This window comes from Astyanax mexicanus, unplaced genomic scaffold (genome assembly GCF_023375975.1).
Source record: "Astyanax mexicanus isolate ESR-SI-001 unplaced genomic scaffold, AstMex3_surface scaffold_68, whole genome shotgun sequence".
Classification (NCBI taxonomy): domain Eukaryota; kingdom Metazoa; phylum Chordata; class Actinopteri; order Characiformes; family Acestrorhamphidae; genus Astyanax; species Astyanax mexicanus.
Window position 1 is genome coordinate 67,501 of NW_026040078.1, and position 18,966 is coordinate 86,466.

The window sequence follows — 18,966 nt, forward strand, 5'->3', positions numbered from 1 at the left end:
AGCATCAGACCTCCACCACCAGCTTAGACCAGAACCAGACCTCCCCCACCAACTTAGATCAGAACCAGACCTCCCCCACCAGCTTAGACCAGAACCATACCTCCACCACCAGCTTAGACCTGTATCAGACCTCCACCACCAGCTTAGACCCAGACCTCCACCACCAGCTTAGACCAGAACCAGACCTCCACCACCAGCTGAGACCGGAACCAGACCTCCCCCACCAACTTAGATCAGAACCAGACCTCCCCCACCAGCTTAGACCAGAACCATACCTCCACCACCAGCTTAGACCAGAACCAGACCTCCACCACTAGCTTAGACCAGAACCAGACCTCCACCACCAGCTTAGACCAGAACCAGGCCTCCACCAATATCTTGGACCAAAACCAGACCTCCCCCATCAACTTAGACCAGAACCATACCTCCACCACCAGCTTAGACCTGAACCAGACCTCCACCACCAGCTTAGACCAGAACCAGACCTCCACCACCAGCTTAGACCCAGACCTCCACCACCAGCTTAGACCAGCATCAGACCTCCACCAACAGCTTAGACCAGAACCAGGCCTCCACCAACATCTTAGACCAAAACCAGACATCCACCACCAGCTTAGACCAGAACCAGACCTCCACCACCAGCTTAGATCAGAATCAGACCTCCACCAACATCTTAGACCAAAACCAGACATCCACCACCAGCTTAGACCAGAACCAGACCTCCACCACCAGCTTAGACCAGAATCAGACCTCCACCACCAGCTTAGAACCAGACCTCCACCACCAGCTTAGACCAGCATCAGACCTCCACCACCAGCTTAGACCAGAACCAGACCTCCACCACCAGCTTATACCAGAACCAGACCTCCACCACCAGCTTAGACCAGAACCAGACCTCCACCACCAGCTTAGACCAGAACCAGACCTCCACCAACAGCTTTGACCAGAACCAGACCTCCACCAACAGCTTTGACCAGAACCAGGCCTCCACCAATATCTTAGACCAAAACCAGACATCCACCACCAGCTTAGACCAGAACCGGACCTTCACCAATATCTTAGACCAGAACCAGACCTCCCCCACCAACTTAGATCAGAACCAGACCTCCACCACCAGCTTAGACCAGAACCAGACCTCCACCACCAGCTTAGACCTGTATCAGACCTCCACCAATATCTTTGACCAGGACCAGATCTCCACCACTAGCTTAGACCAGAACCAGACCTCCACCACCAGCTTAGACCAGAACCAGGCCTCCACCAATATCTTAGACCAAAACCAGACATCCACCACCAGCTTAGACCTGTATCAGACCTCCACCAATATCTTTGACCAGGACCAGATCTCCACCACTAGCTTAGACCAGAACCAGACCTCCACCACCAGCTTAGACCAGAACCGGACCTTCACCAATATCTTAGACCAGAACCAGACCTCCCCCATCAACTTAGACCAGAACCATACCTCCACCACCAGCTTAGACCAGAACCATACCTCCACCACCAGCTTAGACCTGAACCAGACCTCCACCACCAGCTTAGACCAGCATCAGACCTCCACCACCAGCTTAGACCAGAACCAGACCTCCACCACCAGCTTTGACCAGAACCAGACCTCCACCACCAGCTTAGACCAGAATCAGACCTCCACCACCAGCTTAGACCAGCATCAGACCTCCACCAACAGCTTAGACAAGAACCAGGCCTCCACCAACATCTTAGACCAAAACCAGACATCCACCACCAGCTTAGACCAGAACCAGACCTCCACCACCAGCTTAGACCAGAATCAGACCTCCACCACCAGCTTAGAACCAGACCTCCACCACCAGCTTAGACCAGCATCAGACCTCCACCACCAGCTTAGACCAGAACCAGACCTCCACCACCAGCTTATACCAGAACCAGACCTCCACCACCAGCTTAGACCTGAACCAGACCTCCGCCACCAGCTTAGACCAGAACCAGACCTCCACCACCAGCTTAGACCCAGACCTCCACCACCAGCTTAGACCAGCATCAGACCTCCACCAACAGCTTAGACAAGAACCAGGCCTCCACCAACATCTTAGACCAAAACCAGACATCCACCACCAGCTTAGACCAGAACCAGACCTCCACCACCAGCTTAGACCAGAATCAGACCTCCACCACCAGCTTAGAACCAGACCTCCACCACCAGCTTAGACCAGCATCAGACCTCCACCACCAGCTTAGACCAGAACCAGACCTCCACCACCAGCTTATACCAGAACCAGACCTCCACCACCAGCTTAGACCAGAACCAGACCTCCACCACCAGCTTAGACCAGAACCAGGCCTCCAACAATATCTTAGACCAAAACCAGACCTCCCCCATCAACTTAGACCAGAACCATACCTCCACCACCAGCTTAGACCTGAACCAGACCTCCACCACCAGCTTAGACCAGAACCAGACCTCCACCACCAGCTTAGACCCAGACCTCCACCACCAGCTTAGACCAGCATCAGACCTCCACCAACAGCTTAGACCAGAACCAGGCCTCCACCAACATCTTAGACCAAAACCAGACATCCACCACCAGCTTAGACCAGAACCAGACCTCCACCACCAGCTTAGACCAGAATCAGACCTCCACCACCAGCTTAGAACCAGACCGCCACCACCAGCTTAGACCAGCATCAGACCTCCACCACCAGCTTAGACCAGAACCAGACCTCCACCACCAGCTTATACCAGAACCAGACCTCCACCACCAGCTTATACCAGAACCAGACCTCCACCACCAGCTTATACCAGAACCAGACCTCCACCACCAGTTTAGACCAGAACCAGACCTCCATCACCAGCTTAGACCAGAACCAGACCTCCACCAACAGCTTAGACCAGAACCAGGCCTTCACCAATATCTTAGACCAAAACCAGACATCCACCAATATCTTAGACCAGAACCAGACCTCCCCCACCAACTTAGATCAGAACCAGACCTCCACCACCAGCTTAGACCAGAACCAGACCTCCACCACCAGCTTAGACCTGTATCAGACCTCCACCAATATCTTTGACCAGGACAGGACCTTCACCAATATCTTAGACCAGAACCAGACCTCCCCCATCAACTTAGACCAGAACCATACCTCCACCACCAGCTTAGACCAGAACCATACCTCCACCACCAGCTTAGACCAGAACCAGACCTCCACCACCAGCTTAGACCAGAACCAGACCTCCACCACCAGCTTAGACCAGAACCAGACCTCCACCACCAGCTTAGACCAGAACCAGACCTCCACCACCAGCTTAGACCAGCATCAGACCTCCACCAACAGCTTAGACCAGAACCAGACCTCCACCACCAGCTTAGACCAGCATCAGACCTCCACCAATATCTTAGACCAGAACCAGACCTCCACCACTAGCTTAGACCAGAACCAGACCTCCACCACCAGCTTAGACCAGAACCAGGCCTCCACCAATATCTTAGACCAAAACCGGACCTCCACCACCAGCTTAGACCAGAACCGGACCTTCACCAATATCTTAGACCAGAACCAGACCTTCCCCATCAACTTAGACCAGAACCATACCTCCACCACCAGCTTAGACCTGAACCAGACCTCCACCACCAGCTTAGACCAGCATCAGACCTCCACCAACAGCTTAGACCAGAACCAGGCCTCCACCAATATCTTAGACCAAAACCAGACATCCACCACCAGCTTAGACCAGAACCAGACCTCCACCACCAGCTTAGACCAGAAGCAGACCTCCACCAACAGCTTAGACCAGAACCAGGCCTCCACCAATATCTTAGACCAAAACCAGACATCCACCACCAGCTTAGACCAGAACCGGACCTATACCAATATCTTAGACCAGAACCAGACCTCCCCCACCAACTTAGATCAGAACCAGACCTCCACCACCAGCTTAGACCTGTATCAGACCTCCACCAATATCTTTGACCAGGACTAGATCTCCACCACTAGCTTAGACCAGAACCAGACCTCCACCACCAGCTTAGACCAGATCCAGGCCTCCACCAATATCTTAGATCAAAACCAGACCTCCACCACCAGCTTAGACCAGAACCAGACCTTCACCAATATCTTAGACCAGAACCAGACCTCCCCCATCAACTTAGACCAGATCCAGGCCTCCACCAATATCTTAGATCAAAACCAGACCTCCACCACCAGCTTAGACCAGAACCAGACCTTCACCAATATCTTAGACCAGAACCAGACCTCCCCCATCAACTTAGACCAGAACCATACCTCCACCACCAGCTTAGACCAGAACCATACCTCCACCACCAGCTTAGACCTGAACCAGACCTCCACCACCAGCTTAGACCAGAACCAGACCTCCACCACCAGCTTAGACCAGAACCAGACCTCCACCACCAGCTTAGACCAGAACCAGACCTCCACCACCAGCTTAGACCAGCATCAGACCTCCACCAACAGCTTAGACCAGAACCAGACCTCCACCACCAGCTTAGACCAGCATCAGACCTCCACCAATATCTTAGACCAGAACCAGACCTCCACCAATATCTTAGACCAGAACCAGGCCTCCACCAATATCTTAGACCAAAACCGGACCTCCACCACCAGCTTAGACCAGAACCGGACCTTCACCAATATCTTAGACCAGAACCAGACCTTCCCCATCAACTTAGACCAGAACCATACCTCCACCACCAGCTTAGACCTGGACCAGACCTTCACCACCAGCTTAGACCAGAACCAGACCTCCACCACCAGCTTAGACCAGAACCAGACCTCCACCACCAGCTTAGACCAGAACCAGACCTCCACCACCAGCTTAGACCCAGACCTCCACCACCAGCTTAGACCAGCATCAGACCTCCACCAACAGCTTAGACCAGAACCAGGCCTCCACCAATATCTTAGACCAAAACCAGACATCCACCACCAGCTTAGACCAGAACCAGACCTCCACCACCAGCTTAGACCAGAACCAGACCTCCACCACTAGCTTAGACCAGAACCAGACCTCCACCACCAGCTTAGACCTGTATCAGACCTCCACCAATATCTTTGACCAGGACCAGATCTCCACCACTAGCTTAGACCAGAACCAGACCTCCACCACCAGCTTAGACCAGATCCAGGCCTCCACCAATATCTTAGACCAAAACCAGACCTCCACCACCAGCTTAGACCAGAACCAGACCTTCACCAATATCTTAGACCAGAACCAGAACTCCCCCATCAACTTAGACCAGAACCATACCTCCACCACCAGCTTAGACCAGAACCATACCTCCACCACCAGCTTAGACCTGAACCAGACCTCCACCACCAGCTTAGACCAGAACCAGACCTCCACCACCAGCTTAGACCAGAACCAGACCTCCACCACCAGCTTAGACCAGAACCAGACCTCCACCACCAGCTTAGACCAGAACCAGACCTCCACCACCAGCTTAGACCAGCATCAGATCTCCACCAATATCTTAGACCAGAACCAGACCTCCACCAATATCTTAGACCAGAACCAGACCTCCACCACTAGCTGAGACCAGAACCAGGCCTCCACCAATATCTTAGACCAAAACCGGACCTCCACCACCAGCTTAGACCAGAAACGGACCTTCACCAATATCTTAGACCAGAACCAGACCTCCCCCATCAACTTAGACCAGAACCATACCTCCACCACCAGCTTAGACCTGAACCAGACCTTCACCACCAGCTTAGACCAGAACCAGACCTCCACCACCAGCTTAGACCAGAACCAGACCTCCACCACCAGCTTAGACCCAGACCTCCACCACCAGCTTAGACCAGCATCAGACCTCCACCAACAGCTTAGACCAGAACCAGGCCTCCACCAATATCTTAGACCAAAACCAGACATCCACCACCAGCTTAGACCAGAACCAGACCTCCACCACTAGCTTAGACCAGAACCAGACCTCCACCACTAGCTTAGACCAGAACCAGACCTCCACCAACAGCTTAGACCAGAACCAGGCCTCCACCAATATCTTAGACCAAAACCAGACATCCACCACCAGCTTAGACCAGCATCAGACCTCCACCATTATCTTAGACCAGAACCAGACCTCCACCACCAGCTTAGACCAGAACCAGACCTCCACCATTATCTTAGACCAGAACCAGACCTCCACCACCAGCTTAGACCAGAACCAGACCTCCACCACCAGCTTAGACCAGCATCAGACCTCCACCAACAGCTTAGACCAGAACCAGACCTCCACTACCAGCTTAGACCAGAACCAGACCTCCACCACCAGCTTAGACCAGAACCAGACCTCCACCACCAGCTTAGACCAGAACCAGACCTCCACCACCAGCTTAGACCAGCATCAGACCTCCACCACCAGCTTAGACCAGAACCAGGCCTCCACCACCAGCTTAGACCAGAACCAGACCTCCACCACCGGCTTAGACCAGAACCAGGCCTCCATCAATATCTTAGACCAAAACCAGACATCCACCACCAGCTTAGACCAGAACCAGACCTCCACCATTATCTTAGACCAGAACCAGACCTCCACCACCAGCTTAGACCAGAACCAGACCTCCACCACCAGCTTAGACCCAGACCTCCACCACCAACTTAGACCAGCATCAGACCTCCACCACCAGCTTAGACCAGAACCAGACCTCCACCACCAGCTTAGACCAGAACCAGACCTCCACCACCAGCTTATACCAGAACCAGACCTCCACCACCATCTTAGACCAGAACCAGACCTCCACCACCAGCTTAGACCAGAACCAGACCTCCACCAACAGCTTAGACCAGAACCAGGCCTCCACCAATATCTTAGACCAAAACCAGACATCCACCACCAGCTTAGACCAGAACCGGACCTTCACCAATATCTTAGACCAGAACCAGACGTCCCCCACCAACTTAGATCAGAACCAGACCTCCACCACCAGCGTAGACCAGAACCAGACCTCCACCACCAGCTTAGACCTGTATCAGACCTCCACCCATATCTTAGACCAGAACCAGACCTCCACCACTAGCTTAGACCAGAACCAGACCTCCACCACCAGCTTAGACCAGAACCAGGCCTCCACCAATATCTTAGACCAAAACCGGACCTCCACCACCAGCTTAGACCAGAACCGGACCTTCACCAATATCTTAGACCAGAACCAGACCTCCCCCATCAACTTAGACCAGAACCATACCTCCACCACCAGCTTAGACCTGAACCAGACCTCGACCACCAGCTTAGACCAGAACCAGACCTCCACCACCAGCTAAGACCAGAACCAGACCTCCACCACCAGCTTAGACCAGAACCAGACCTCCACCACCAGCTTAGACCAGAACCAGACCTCCACCACCAGCTTAGACCAGAACCAGACCTCCACCACCAGCTTAGACCCAGACCTCCACCACCAGCTTAGACCAGCATCAGACCTCCACCAACAGCTTAGACCAGAACCAGGCCTCCACCAATATCTTAGACCAGAACCAGACCTCCACCACCAGCTTAGACCAGAACCAGACCTCCACCACCAGCTTAGACCAGAACCAGACCTCCACCACCAGCTTAGACCAGAACCAGACCTCCACCACTAGCTTAGACCAGAACCAGACCTCCACCACTAGCTTAGACCAGAACCAGACCTCCACCAACAGCTTAGACCAGAACCAGGCCTCCACCAATATCTTAGACCAAAACCAGACATCCATCACCAGCTTAGACCAGAACCGGACCTTCACCAATTTCTTAGACCAGAACCAGACCTCTCCCACCAACTTAGACCAGAAACAGACCTCCACCACCAGCTTAGACCAGAACCAGACCTCCACCACCAGCTTAGACCAGAACCAGACCTCCACCACCAGCTTAGACCAGAACCGGACCTTCACCAATATCTTAGACCAGAACCAGATATCCACCACCAGCTTAGACCAGAACCAGACCTCCACCATTATCTTAGACCAGAACCCGACCTCCACCACCAGCTTAGACCAGAACCGGATCTTCACCAATATCTTAGACCAGAACCAGACCTCCACCAATATCGTAGACCAGAGCTAGACCTGCAACACCAGCTTAGACCAGAACCAGACCTCCACCACCAGCGTAGACCAGAACCAGACCTCCACCACCAGCGTAGACCCGAACCAGACCTCCACCAGCGTCTTAGACTAGAACCAGACCTCCACCACCAGCTTAGACCAGAACCAGACCTCCACCAATGTCTTAGACCAGAACCAGACCTCCACCACTAGCTTAGACCAGAACCAGACCTCCACCACCAGCTTAGACCAGAACCAGGCCTCCACCACCAGCTTAGACCAGAACCAGACCTCAAACACCACGGCAGATTACTTTAGATTCTTATGGACCTACTTGCCTTAGATGATTTTGTAAAACATTTTTTGGAACCGCCTCTGTGTAGAACCCATCAGTCCAGTCAGAACCTACCACCTGATGAACCTGCCTGCTGCAGGGGACGGTGTCCCCGATAACCCTGCTGAGGACAGTGGCTGTCTAATTGTGCTGGATGAGGAGAATGTTCCTCTTAGCGGTACGAGAACCCACACCCTGTACATACCATGCAGTTCAGTAACTTAGAACCCTCACCATGTAAACCCTGTGCAGTTCAATAATCTAGAACCCTCACCCTGTAAACCCAGTCCAGTTCAGTAATCTAGAACCCTCACCATGTAAACCCTGCAATTCAGTAATTTAGAACCCTCACCCTGTAAACCCACTTTGGTTCAGTTATCTAGAACCCTCACCCTGTAAACCCAGTCCAGTAATCTACAACCCTCACCCTGTAAACCCAGCCCAGTTTAGTAATTTAGAACCCTCACCCTGTAAACCCAGTCCAGTTCAGTCATCTAGAACCCTCACCATGTAAACCCTGCAATTCAGTAATTTAGAACCCTCACCCTGTAAACCCACTTTGGTTCAGTTATCTAGAACCCTCACCCTGTAAACCCAGTCCAGTAATCTACAACCCTCACCCTGTAAACCCAGCCCAGTTTAGTAATTTAGAACCCTCACCCTGTAAACCCAGTCCAGTTCAGTAATTTAGAACCCTCGCCCTGTAAACCCAGTCTAGTTCAGTAATCTAGAACCAGTCCAGTTCAGTAATCTAGAACCTTCACTTTGTAAACACTGTATTCTCCGTTTTTTTGTGTGTTCTCAGCTCCTGTTCTAATGTGTTGTATTCTCGCAGGTCTGTATGGTGGGCGGAGTGAGGAAATTAAGTCGTACATGGATGAACTTGTTCAGGTATTTAGTTCTAAATCTGAAGTTAAATTAGATCATAGACATGTTTACACGTGTTTAACATGTTTATTTAACGTGTTATTAGAAAGTGTTTAACATGTATTTAATGTGTATTTAAGTGATTAACATGTTTATTTAATGTGTTATTAGAAAGTGTTTAACATGTATTTAATGTGTATTTAATGTGTATTTAAGTGTTTAACATGTATTTAATGTGTATTTAAGTGTTTATCATGTTTATTTAACGTGTTATTAGAAAGTGTTTAACATGTATTTAAGGTGTTTTTTGTACAGTTAGTACGTGCAACGTGTTTTTAACGTTTTTTTCAGCTGGAGGATGCAGTGAGTGCAGGTGTTGCACCCTGTGGAAATGAAGACTACATTACCCACAATGCCTCAGCATTAGCTGGCATGTAAGTGAGGAGTTTTTTCTAGTTTTCTGTAGTTTTTACACTCTGAGGGATCTCTGAACGTTCTTTTATTCCAGGTCACGCTTCGATCAGCCAATCATCATGTCAGGATTTCCCAAACTCCACCCACTCTCATCACTAGCAAATGTCACTGTACCACTGGATTCCATTAAGCCCAGTAAGTTTCAGATACACTGTACACAGAAAGTAAAATGAATGTTGGGTTGGTGTGAGGTGTGGTGTTGGGTGGGTGCGAGGTGTGTGTGTATTGTTTGTGTGTGTGTGGTGTTGGGTTGGTGATGTGTGTGTAGTTTTATGGTGGTGGGTTGTGTAGTGTTGGTGTTGGGTAAGTGTGAGGTATGTAGTGTTATGGTGGTGTGTTGTGTTGGGTTAGTGTGAAGTGTGTAGTGTTGGGGAGGTTTGTTGTGGAGTGTTGGGTTAGTGTGAGGTGTGTAGTGTTGGGGAGGTTTGTTGTGGAGTGTTGGGTTAGTGTGAGGTGTGTAGTGTTGGGGTGGTGTGGTGTGTAGTGTTGGTGTTGGGTTAGTGTGAGGTGTGTAGTGTTGGGGGGGTGTGTTATGTAGTGTTGCGTTGGTGTGAGGTGTGTAGTGTTGGGGAGGTGTGTTGTGTAGGGTTGGGTTAGTGTGAGGTGTGTAGTGTTGGGGTGGTGTGTTGTGTAGTGGTGGTGTTGGGTGGGTGCGAGGTGTGTGTGTGTGTAGTGTTATGGTGGTGTGTTGCTGTGAGGTGTGGTGTTGGGTGGGTGTGTGTGTGTGTGTAGTGTTGGTGTGTGATGTGTGTGTAGTGTTGGTGTGTGTCTGTGGTGTTATGGTGGTGTGTTGGTGGGAGGTGTGGTGTTGGGTGGGTTCGAGGTGTGTGTGTGTTGTGTTGGTGTGTGTAGTTTTGTTGTGTGTATTGTTGGAGTAAGAAGTGTGTAGTGTTTGTGTATTGTTGGGGTGAGAAGAGTGTAAGAAGTGTGTAGTGTTATGGTGGTGTGTTGTATGAGGTGTGTGGTGTTGGTTTTGAGGTGTGGTGGTGTGTAGTTTTGGTGTTGGGTTAGTGTGTAGTGTTGGGGTGGTGTGTTGTGTAGTGTTGGGTTAGTGCGAGGTGTGTAGTGTTGGGGTGTTGTGTTGTGTAGTGTTAGTGTTGGGTTAGTGTGAGGTGTGTAGTGTTGGGTGGTGTGTTGTGTAGTTTTGGTGTTGGGTTAGTGTGTGGTGTGTAGTGTTGGGGTGGTGTGGTGTTGTGTTAGTGTTGGGTTAGTGTGAGGTGTGTAGTGTTGGGGAGGTGTGTAGTGTTGGTGTTGGTTTAGTGTGAGGTGTGTAGTGTTGGGATGGTGTGTGTTGTGTAGTGTTAGTGTTGGGTTAGTGTGAGGTGTGTAGTTTGGGGTGGTGTGTTGTGTAGTGTTGGGTTAGTGTGAGGTGTGTAGTGTTGGGGTGGTGTGGTGTGTAGTGTTGGTGTTGGGTTAGTGTGAGGTGTGTAGTGTTGGGATGGTGTGTGTTGTGTAGTGTTAGTGTTGGGTTAGTGTGAGGTGTGTAGAGTTGGGTTAGTGTGAGGTGTGTAGTGTTGGAGTGGTGTGATGTGTAGTGTTAGTGTGAGGTGTGTAGTGTTGGGATGGTGTGTGTTGTGTAGTGTTAGTGTGAGGTGTGTAGTGTTGGGGTGGTGTGTTGGGTTAGTGTGAGGTGTGTAGTGTTGGGGTGGTGTGTTGTGTAGTGTTGGTGTTGGGTTAGTGTGAGGTGTGTAGTGTTGGGGTGGTGTGTAGTGTTGGTGTTGGTTTAGTGTGAGGTGTGTAGTGTTGGGATGGTGTGTGTTGTGTAGTGTTAGTGTTGTGTTAGTGTGAGGTGTGTAGTTTGGGGTGGTGTGTTGTGTAGTGTTGGGTTAGTGTGAGGTGTGTAGTGTTGGGGTGGTGTGGTGTGTAGTTTTGGTGTTGGGTTAGTGTGTGGTGTGTAGTGTTGGGGTGGTGTGTTGTGTAGTGTTGGTGTTGGGTTAGTGTGAGGTGTGTAGTGTTGGGGTGGTATGTAGTGTTGTTGTTGGGTTAGTGTGAGGTGTGTAGTGTTGGGGTGGTGTGTTGTGTAGTGTTGGTGTTGGGTTAGTGTGAGGTGTGTAGTGTTGGGGTGGTGTGTAGTGTTGGTGTTGGTTTAGTGTGAGGTGTGTAGTGTTGGGATGGTGTGTGTTGTGTAGTGTTAGTGTTGGGTTAGTGTGAGGTGTGTAGTTTGGGGTGGTGTGTTGTGTAGTGTTGGGTTAGTGTGAGGTGTGTAGTGTTGGGGTGGTGTGGTGTGTAGTTTTGGTGTTGGGTTAGTGTGTGGTGTGTAGTGTTGGGGTGGTGTGTTGTGTAGTGTTGGTGTTGGGTTAGTGTGAGGTGTGTAGTTTGGGGTGGTGTGTTGTGTAGTGTTGGGTTAGTGTGAGGTGTGTAGTGTTGGGGTGGTGTGGTGTGTAGTTTTGGTGTTGGGTTAGTGTGTGGTGTGTAGTGTTGTGGTGGTGTGTTGTGTAGTGTTGGTGTTGGGTTAGTGTGAGGTGTGTAGTGTTGGGGTGGTGTGTAGTTTTGGTGTTGGTTTAGTGTGAGGTGTGTAGTGTTGGGGTGGTGTGTAGTGTTGGTGTTGGTTTAGTGTGAGGTGTGTAGTGTTGGGATGGTGTGTGTTGTGTAGTGTTAGTGTTGGGTTAGTGTGAGGTGTGTAGTTTGGGGTGGTGTGTTGTGTAGTGTTGGGTTAGTGTGAGGTGTGTAGTGTTGGGGTGGTGTGGTGTGTAGTTTTGGTGTTGGGTTAGTGTGAGGTGTGTAGTGTTGGGCTAGTGTGTGGTGTGTAGTGTTGGGGTGGTGTGTAGTGTTGGTGTTGGGTTAGTGTGAGGTGTGTAGTGTTGGGGTGGTGTGTAGTGTTGGTGTTGGTTTAGTGTGAGGTGTGTAGTGTTGGGATGGTGTGTGTTGTGTAGTGTTAGTGTTGGGTTAGTGTGAGGTGTGTAGTTTGGGGTGGTGTGTTGTGTAGTTTTGGTGTTGGGTTAGTGTGTGGTGTGTAGTGTTGGGGTGGTGTGTTGTGTAGTGTTGGTGTTGGGTTAGTGTGAGGTGTGTAGTGTTGGGGTGGTGTGTAGTTTTGGTGTTGGGTTAGTGTGTGGTGTGTAGTGTTGGGGTGGTGTGTAGTGTTGGTGTTGGTTTAGTGTGAGGTGTGTAGTGTTGGGATGGTGTGTGTTGTGTAGTGTTAGTGTTGGGTTAGTGTGAGGTGTGTAGTTTGGGGTGGTGTGTTGTGTAGTGTTGGGTTAGTGTGAGGTGTGTAGTGTTGGGGTGGTGTGGTGTGTAGTTTTGGTGTTGGGTTAGTGTGTGGTGTGTAGTGTTGGGGTGGTGTGTTGTGTAGTGTTGGTGTTGGGTTAGTGTGAGGTGTGTAGTGTTGGGGTGGTGTGTAGTGTTGGTGTTGGGTTAGTGTGAGGTGTGTAGTGTTGGGATGGTGTGTGTTGTGTAGTGTTAGTGTTGGGTTAGTGTGAGGTGTGTAGTGTTGGGGTGGTGTGTTGTGTAGTTTTGGTGTTGGGTTAGTGTGTGGTGTGTAGTGTTGGGGTGGTGTGTTGTGTAGTGTTGGTGTTGGGTTAGTGTGAGGTGTGTAGTGTTGGGGTGGTGTGTAGTTTTGGTGTTGGGTTAGTGTGTGGTGTGTAGTGTTGGGGTGGTGTGTTGTGTAGTGTTGGTGTTGGGTTAGTGTGAGGTGTGTAGTGTTGGGGTGGTGTGTAGTGTTGGTGTTGGTTTAGTGTGAGATGTGTAGTGTTGGGATGGTGTGTGTTGTGTAGTGTTAGTGTTGGGTTAGTGTGAGGTGTGTAGTTTGGGGTGGTGTGTTGTGTAGTTTTAGTGTTGGGTTAGTGTGAGGTGTGTAGTTTGGGGTGGTGTGTTGTGTAGTGTTGGGTTAGTGTGAGGTGTGTAGTGTTGGGGTGGTGTGGTGTGTAGTTTTGGTGTTGGGTTAGTGTGTGGTGTGTAGTGTTGGGGTGGTGTGTTGTGTAGTGTTGGTGTTGGGTTAGTGTGAGGTGTGTAGTGTTGGGGTGGTGTGTAGTGTTGGTGTTGGGTTAGTGTGAGGTGTGTAGTGTTGGGATGGTGTGTGTTGTGTAGTGTTAGTGTTGGGTTAGTGTGAGGTGTGTAGTGTTGGGGTGGTGTGTAGTGTTGGTGTTGGTTTAGTGTGAGGTGTGTAGTGTTGGGATGGTGTGTGTTGTGTAGTGTTAGTGTTGGGTTAGTGTGAGGTGTGTAGTTTGGGGTGGTGTGGTGTGTAGTTTTGGTGTTGGGTTAGTGTGAGGTGTGTAGTGTTGGTGTGGTGTGTAGTTTTGGTGTTGGGTTAGTGTGTGGTGTGCAGTGTTGGGGTGTTGTGTTGTGTAGTGTTGGTGTTGAGTTAGTGTGAGGTGTGTAGTGTTGGGGTGGTGTGTAGTTTTGGTGTTGGGTTAGTGTGTGGTGTGTAGTGTTGGGGTGGTGTGTTGTGTAGTGTTGGTGTTGGGTTAGTGTGAGGTGTGTAGTGTTGGGGTGGTGTGTAGTGTTGGTGTTGGTTTAGTGTGAGGTGTGTAGTGTTGTAATGGTGTGTGTTGTGTAGTGTTAGTGTTGGGTTAGTGTGAGGTGTGTAGTGTTGGTGTTGGTTTAGTGTGAGGTGTGTAGTGTTGGGATGGTGTGTGTTGTGTAGTGTTAGTGTTGGGTTAGTGTGAGGTGTGTAGTTTGGGGTGGTGTGTTGTGTAGTGTTGGGGTGGTGTGGTGTGTAGTGTTGGTGTTGGGTTAGTGTGAGGTGTGTAGTGTTGGGATGGTGTGAGGTGTGTAGTTTGGAGTGGTGTGATGTGTAGTGTTAGTGTGAGGTGTGTAGTGTTGGGATGGTGTGTGTTGTGTAGTGTTAGTGTTGGGTTAGTGTGAGGTGTGTAGTGTTGGGGTGGTGTGTTGTGTAGTGTTTTTGTGAGGTGTGTAGTGTTGGGGTGGTGTGGTGTGTAGTGTTGGGTTAGTGTGAGGTGTGTAGTGTTAGTGTTGGGTTAGTGTGAGGTGTGTAGTGTTGGGATGGTGTGTGTTGTGTAGTGTTAGTGTTGGGTTAGTGTGAGGTGTGTAGTGTTAGTGTGAGGTGTGTAGTGTTGGGATGGTGTGTGTTGTGTAGTGTTAGTGTTGGGTTAGTGTGAGGTGTGTAGTGTTGGGGTGGTGTGGTGTGTAGTGTTGGGCTAGTGTGAGGTGTGTAGTGTTGGGGTGGTGTGTTGTGTAGTGTTAGTGTTGGGTTAGTGTGAGGTGTGTAGTGTTGGGGTGGTGTGTTGGTGTTGGGTTAGTGTGAGGTGTGTTAGTGTTGGGTTAGTGTGAGGTGTGTAGTGTTGGGGTGGTGTGTTGGTGTTGGGTTAGTGTGAGGTGTGTTGGTGTTGGGTTAGTGTGAGGTGTGTAGTGTTAGTGTGAGGTTTGTAGTATTGGGTTGGCATGTGGTTTGGTGTTAAGTTGGTGTAAGGTGTGTGTGGTGTTGGTTGGAGGTATTGATTGAAGCATAGACTGTATATAGCTGGACAGAGCATCGTCTCTCAGAAGTGAAGCCACCACAGGTCGGGCGCCCCCTGCTGTTCGGTTTCAGAAAGCTGTGTAACTCCACCCATCCCCATAGGTTTCAATGGCAAAACAAACAACTTTCAATCACGTTTTTTTCTAATATACTGTAATTCTACTTCCATTATTTAAATGCAGCAGCTAGAGTAACCTCTGCTTATATTGTTAATTTTTATATCCTCACAGAATTCGTTTTTTAAAATGTTATTCAGCTCTATTTAAAAAGGTGTGGTTATTGTAAAAGGGCTGATTATGGGCGGGACCAATAACAGACCGTCAGCTCCGCTCCGCCCCGCTCTGCAGCCTGTGACCTCGAGGCAGCTCTCAGGGGCGGGGTTATTTAAATGAGTAGGCGGTCTCTCCACAGTCTTTCTCCCTCCTCTGGTCTCTACTGCGCTCTACAGACTCGGGTTTCAGAATCACCAACATGGAGGAAGATTTTAGCTTCATTTTCATTGAATGAATGAGAACGGCGACACGGCGTCCATCTTTTATACAGTTTCTAGTTTGAAGGTATTGATTGATGGTATTGATTAGAGGTATTGATTGAAGGTATTGATTGATGGTATTGATTGATGGTATTGATTAGAGGTATTGATTGATGGTATTGATTAGAGGTATAGATTAGAGGTATTGATTGAAGGTATTGATTGAAGGTATTGATTGAAGGTATTGATTGATGGTATTGATTGAAGGTATTGATTGATGGTATTGATTGAAGGTATTGATTGGTTTCAGGTGGACTAAAGCCAATCACTTTGTTTGATCGCTGTGGAGTTAGAGTTTCTCTGCACTTCACTAAAGAAGCTCCGCCCTCTGGACCCGATGTCGCCACCATCATCATCTCAGCTGTTAACACTTCTGCACTTCCTGTTTCAGACTTCCTGTTCCTGGCAGCTGTTCCCAAGGTAACACACACACACACACCTGTTGATCAGGCTCGGTATTGGTTTCTGATCAGGTTTAGTATGGTCAGTGGGTGTGGTTTAGTGGGGTCAGTGGGTGTGGTTTAGTACATTCTTGGAAATGATCTCATAACCTTTATCTTTAACGTCACAACCAGACACACCCCACCCCAACCCAACACCCCCAACACTCCCTACCCTAACCCAACACCCCCAACACTCCCTACCCTAACCCAACACCACCAACACTACTCACCCCAACCCAACACCACCAACACTCCCTACCCCAACCCAACACTCCTCACCCCAACCCAACACCACAACACTCCTCACCCCAACACTCCTCACCCCAACCCAACACCACCAACACTCCTCACCCCAAACCAACAACAAACACCCCAACCCAACACCACCAACACTCCTCACCCCAACCCAACACCACCAACACTCCTCACCCCAACCCAACACCACCAACACTCCTCACCCCAACCCAACACCCCCAACACTCCCTACCCCAACCCAACACCACCAACACTCCTCACCTCACCCCAACACCACGAACACTCCTCACCCCAACCCAACACCACCAACACTCCTCACCCCACCCCAACACCACCAACACTCCTCACCCCAACCCAACACCACCAACACTCCTCACCCCAACCCAACACCCCCAACACTCCCTACCCCAACCCAACAACACCATCACTCCTCACCCCAACCCAACACCACCAACACTCCTCACCCCAACCCAACACCACCAACACTCCTCACCCAAACCCAACAACAAACACCCCAACCGAACACCACCAACACTCCTCACCCAAACCCAACACCACCAACACTCCTCACCCCAACACCACACCACCAACACTCCTCACCCCAACTCAACACCACCAACACTCCCTACCCCAACCCAACACCACCAACACTCCCTACCCCAACCCAACACCACCAACACTCCTCACCCCACCCCAACACCACCAACACTCCTCACCCCAACCGAACACCACCAACACTCCTCACCCAAACCCAACACCACCAACACTCCTCACCCCAACACCACACCACCAACACTCCTCACCCCAACCCAACACCCCCAACACTCCCTACCCCAACCCAACACCACCAACACTCCTCACCCCACCCCAACACCACCAACACTCCTCACCCCAACCCAACACCACCAACACTCCTCACCCCAACCCAACACCAAACACCCCAACCCAACACCACCAACACTCCTCAACCCAACCCAACACCACCAACACTCCTCACCCCAACCCAACACCACCAACACTCCTCACCCCAACCCAACACCACCAACACTCCTCACCTAACACCACCAACACTCCTCACCCAAACTCAACACCACCAACACTCCTCACCCCAACCCAACACCACCAACACTCCTTAACCCAACACCCCCAACACTCCCTACCCCAACCCAACACCACCAACACTCCTTACCCCAACCCAACACCACCAACACTCCTCACCCCAACCCAACAACACCATCACTCCTCACCCCAACCCAACACCACCAACACTCCTCACCCCAACCCAACACCACCAACACTCCTCACCCCAACCCAACACCACCAACACTCCTCACCCCAACCCAACACCACCAACACTCCTCACCCCAACACTACACCACCAACACTCCTCACCCAACACCATCAACACTCCTCACCCCAACCCAACACCACCAACACTCCTCACCCCAACCCAACACCACCAATACTCCTCACCCAAACCCAACACCACCAACACTCCTCACCCCAACCCAACACCACCAACACTCCTCACCCAACACCATCAACACTCCTCACCCCAACCCAACACCACCAACACTCCTCACCCCAACCCAACACCACCAATACTCCTCACCCAAACCCAACACCACCAACACTCCTCACCCCAACCCAACACCACCAACACTCCTCACCTAACACTACCAACACTCCTCACCCAAACCCAACACCACCAACACTCCTCACCCAAACCCAACACCAAACACCCCAACCCAACACCACCAACACTCCTCACCCCAACCCAACACCACCAACACTCCTCACCCCAACCCAACACAACCAACACTCCTTAACCCAACACCCCCAACACTCCCTACCCCAACCCAACACCACCAACACTCCTTACCCCAACCCAACACCACCAACACTCCTCACCCCAACCCAACACCACCAACACTCCTTACCCCAACCCAACACCACCAACACTCCTCACCCCAACCCAACACCACCAACACTCCTCACCCCAACCCAACACCACCAACACTACAACACCAACACTCCTCACCCAACACCATCAACACTCCTCACCCCAACCCAACACCACCAACACTCCTCACCCCAACCCAACACCACCAACACTCCTCACCCCAACCCAACACCCCCAACACTCCCTACCCCAACCCAACACCACCAACACTCCTCACCCCAACCCAACACCACCAACACTCCCTACCCCAACCCAACACCACCAACACTCCTCACCCCAACCCAACACCACCAACACTCCTCACCCCAACCCAACACCCCCAACACTCCCTACCCCAACCCAACACCACCAACACTCCTCACCCTAACCCAACACCACCAACACTCCCTACCCCAACCCAACACCACCAACACTCCTCACCCAAACCCAACACCACCAACACTCCTCACCCCAACCCAACACCACCAACACTCCTCACCCCAACCCAACACCACCAACACTCCTCACCCCAACCCAACACCCCCAACACTCCCTACCCCAACCCAACACCACCAACACTCCCTACCCCAACCCAACACCACCAACACTCCCTACCCCAACCCAACACCACCAACACTCCTCACCCCACCCCAACACCACCAACACTCCTCACCCCA

At 50.9% G+C, this 18,966-nt stretch overlaps 2 protein-coding genes across 31 annotated transcripts in view; one reads left to right on the forward strand and one right to left on the reverse strand.

Moving 5' to 3' along the window:
• LOC125798645 (uncharacterized) overlaps positions 1-8,223 on the reverse strand; it is an 8,933-nt gene extending 710 nt beyond the window's left edge. For 2 of the 27 annotated variants that reach the window (XR_007437438.1, XR_007437440.1), the window contains exons 1-10: positions 8,171-8,223; positions 7,931-8,140; positions 6,501-6,560; positions 6,051-6,170; positions 5,830-5,900; positions 4,946-5,024; positions 4,711-4,800; positions 3,481-3,600; positions 1,136-1,225; positions 156-275 (exon numbers count right to left, since the gene is read on the reverse strand). Coding sequence is in view for 8 of the 27 variants with exons in the window: in XM_049474174.1 (XP_049330131.1) it covers positions 5-40; positions 1,016-1,045; positions 3,061-3,120; positions 3,151-3,270; positions 3,391-3,420; positions 3,751-3,840; positions 4,201-4,260; positions 4,291-4,410; positions 4,946-5,024; positions 5,830-5,900; positions 6,051-6,140; positions 6,501-6,645; positions 6,826-6,827 (933 nt within the window). In the remaining 19 variants the exon portion in view is untranslated. Of the gene's footprint in view, positions 41-130; positions 336-407; positions 445-750; positions 926-955; positions 1,076-1,100; positions 1,466-1,910; positions 1,996-2,230; positions 2,411-2,458; positions 2,526-2,940; positions 3,031-3,060; positions 3,121-3,150; positions 3,331-3,360; positions 3,601-3,750; positions 3,841-4,200; positions 4,261-4,290; positions 4,411-4,440; positions 4,531-4,710; positions 4,801-4,945; positions 5,025-5,829; positions 5,901-6,050; positions 6,171-6,500; positions 6,646-6,825; positions 6,885-7,930; positions 8,141-8,170 lie in introns of those variants that run through there. The other 25 variants (XR_007437444.1, XR_007437442.1, XM_049474174.1 and 22 more) reach the window with 25 other exon arrangements.
• The window catches only part of LOC103040722 (ADP-ribosylation factor-binding protein GGA2-like), a gene marked incomplete at its 3' end in the record, with an annotated part of 30,253 nt that extends 14,184 nt beyond the window's left edge, over positions 1-16,069 (forward strand). For 3 of the 4 annotated variants that reach the window (XM_049474168.1, XM_049474169.1, XM_049474171.1), the window contains 5 exon segments: positions 8,413-8,541; positions 9,199-9,254; positions 9,582-9,664; positions 9,739-9,839; positions 15,900-16,069. In XM_049474168.1, the coding sequence (XP_049330125.1) occupies positions 8,413-8,541; positions 9,199-9,254; positions 9,582-9,664; positions 9,739-9,839; positions 15,900-16,069 (539 nt within the window). 4 annotated transcript variants of the gene reach the window in all.
• Positions 16,070-18,966: the final 2,897 nt, after the last annotated feature.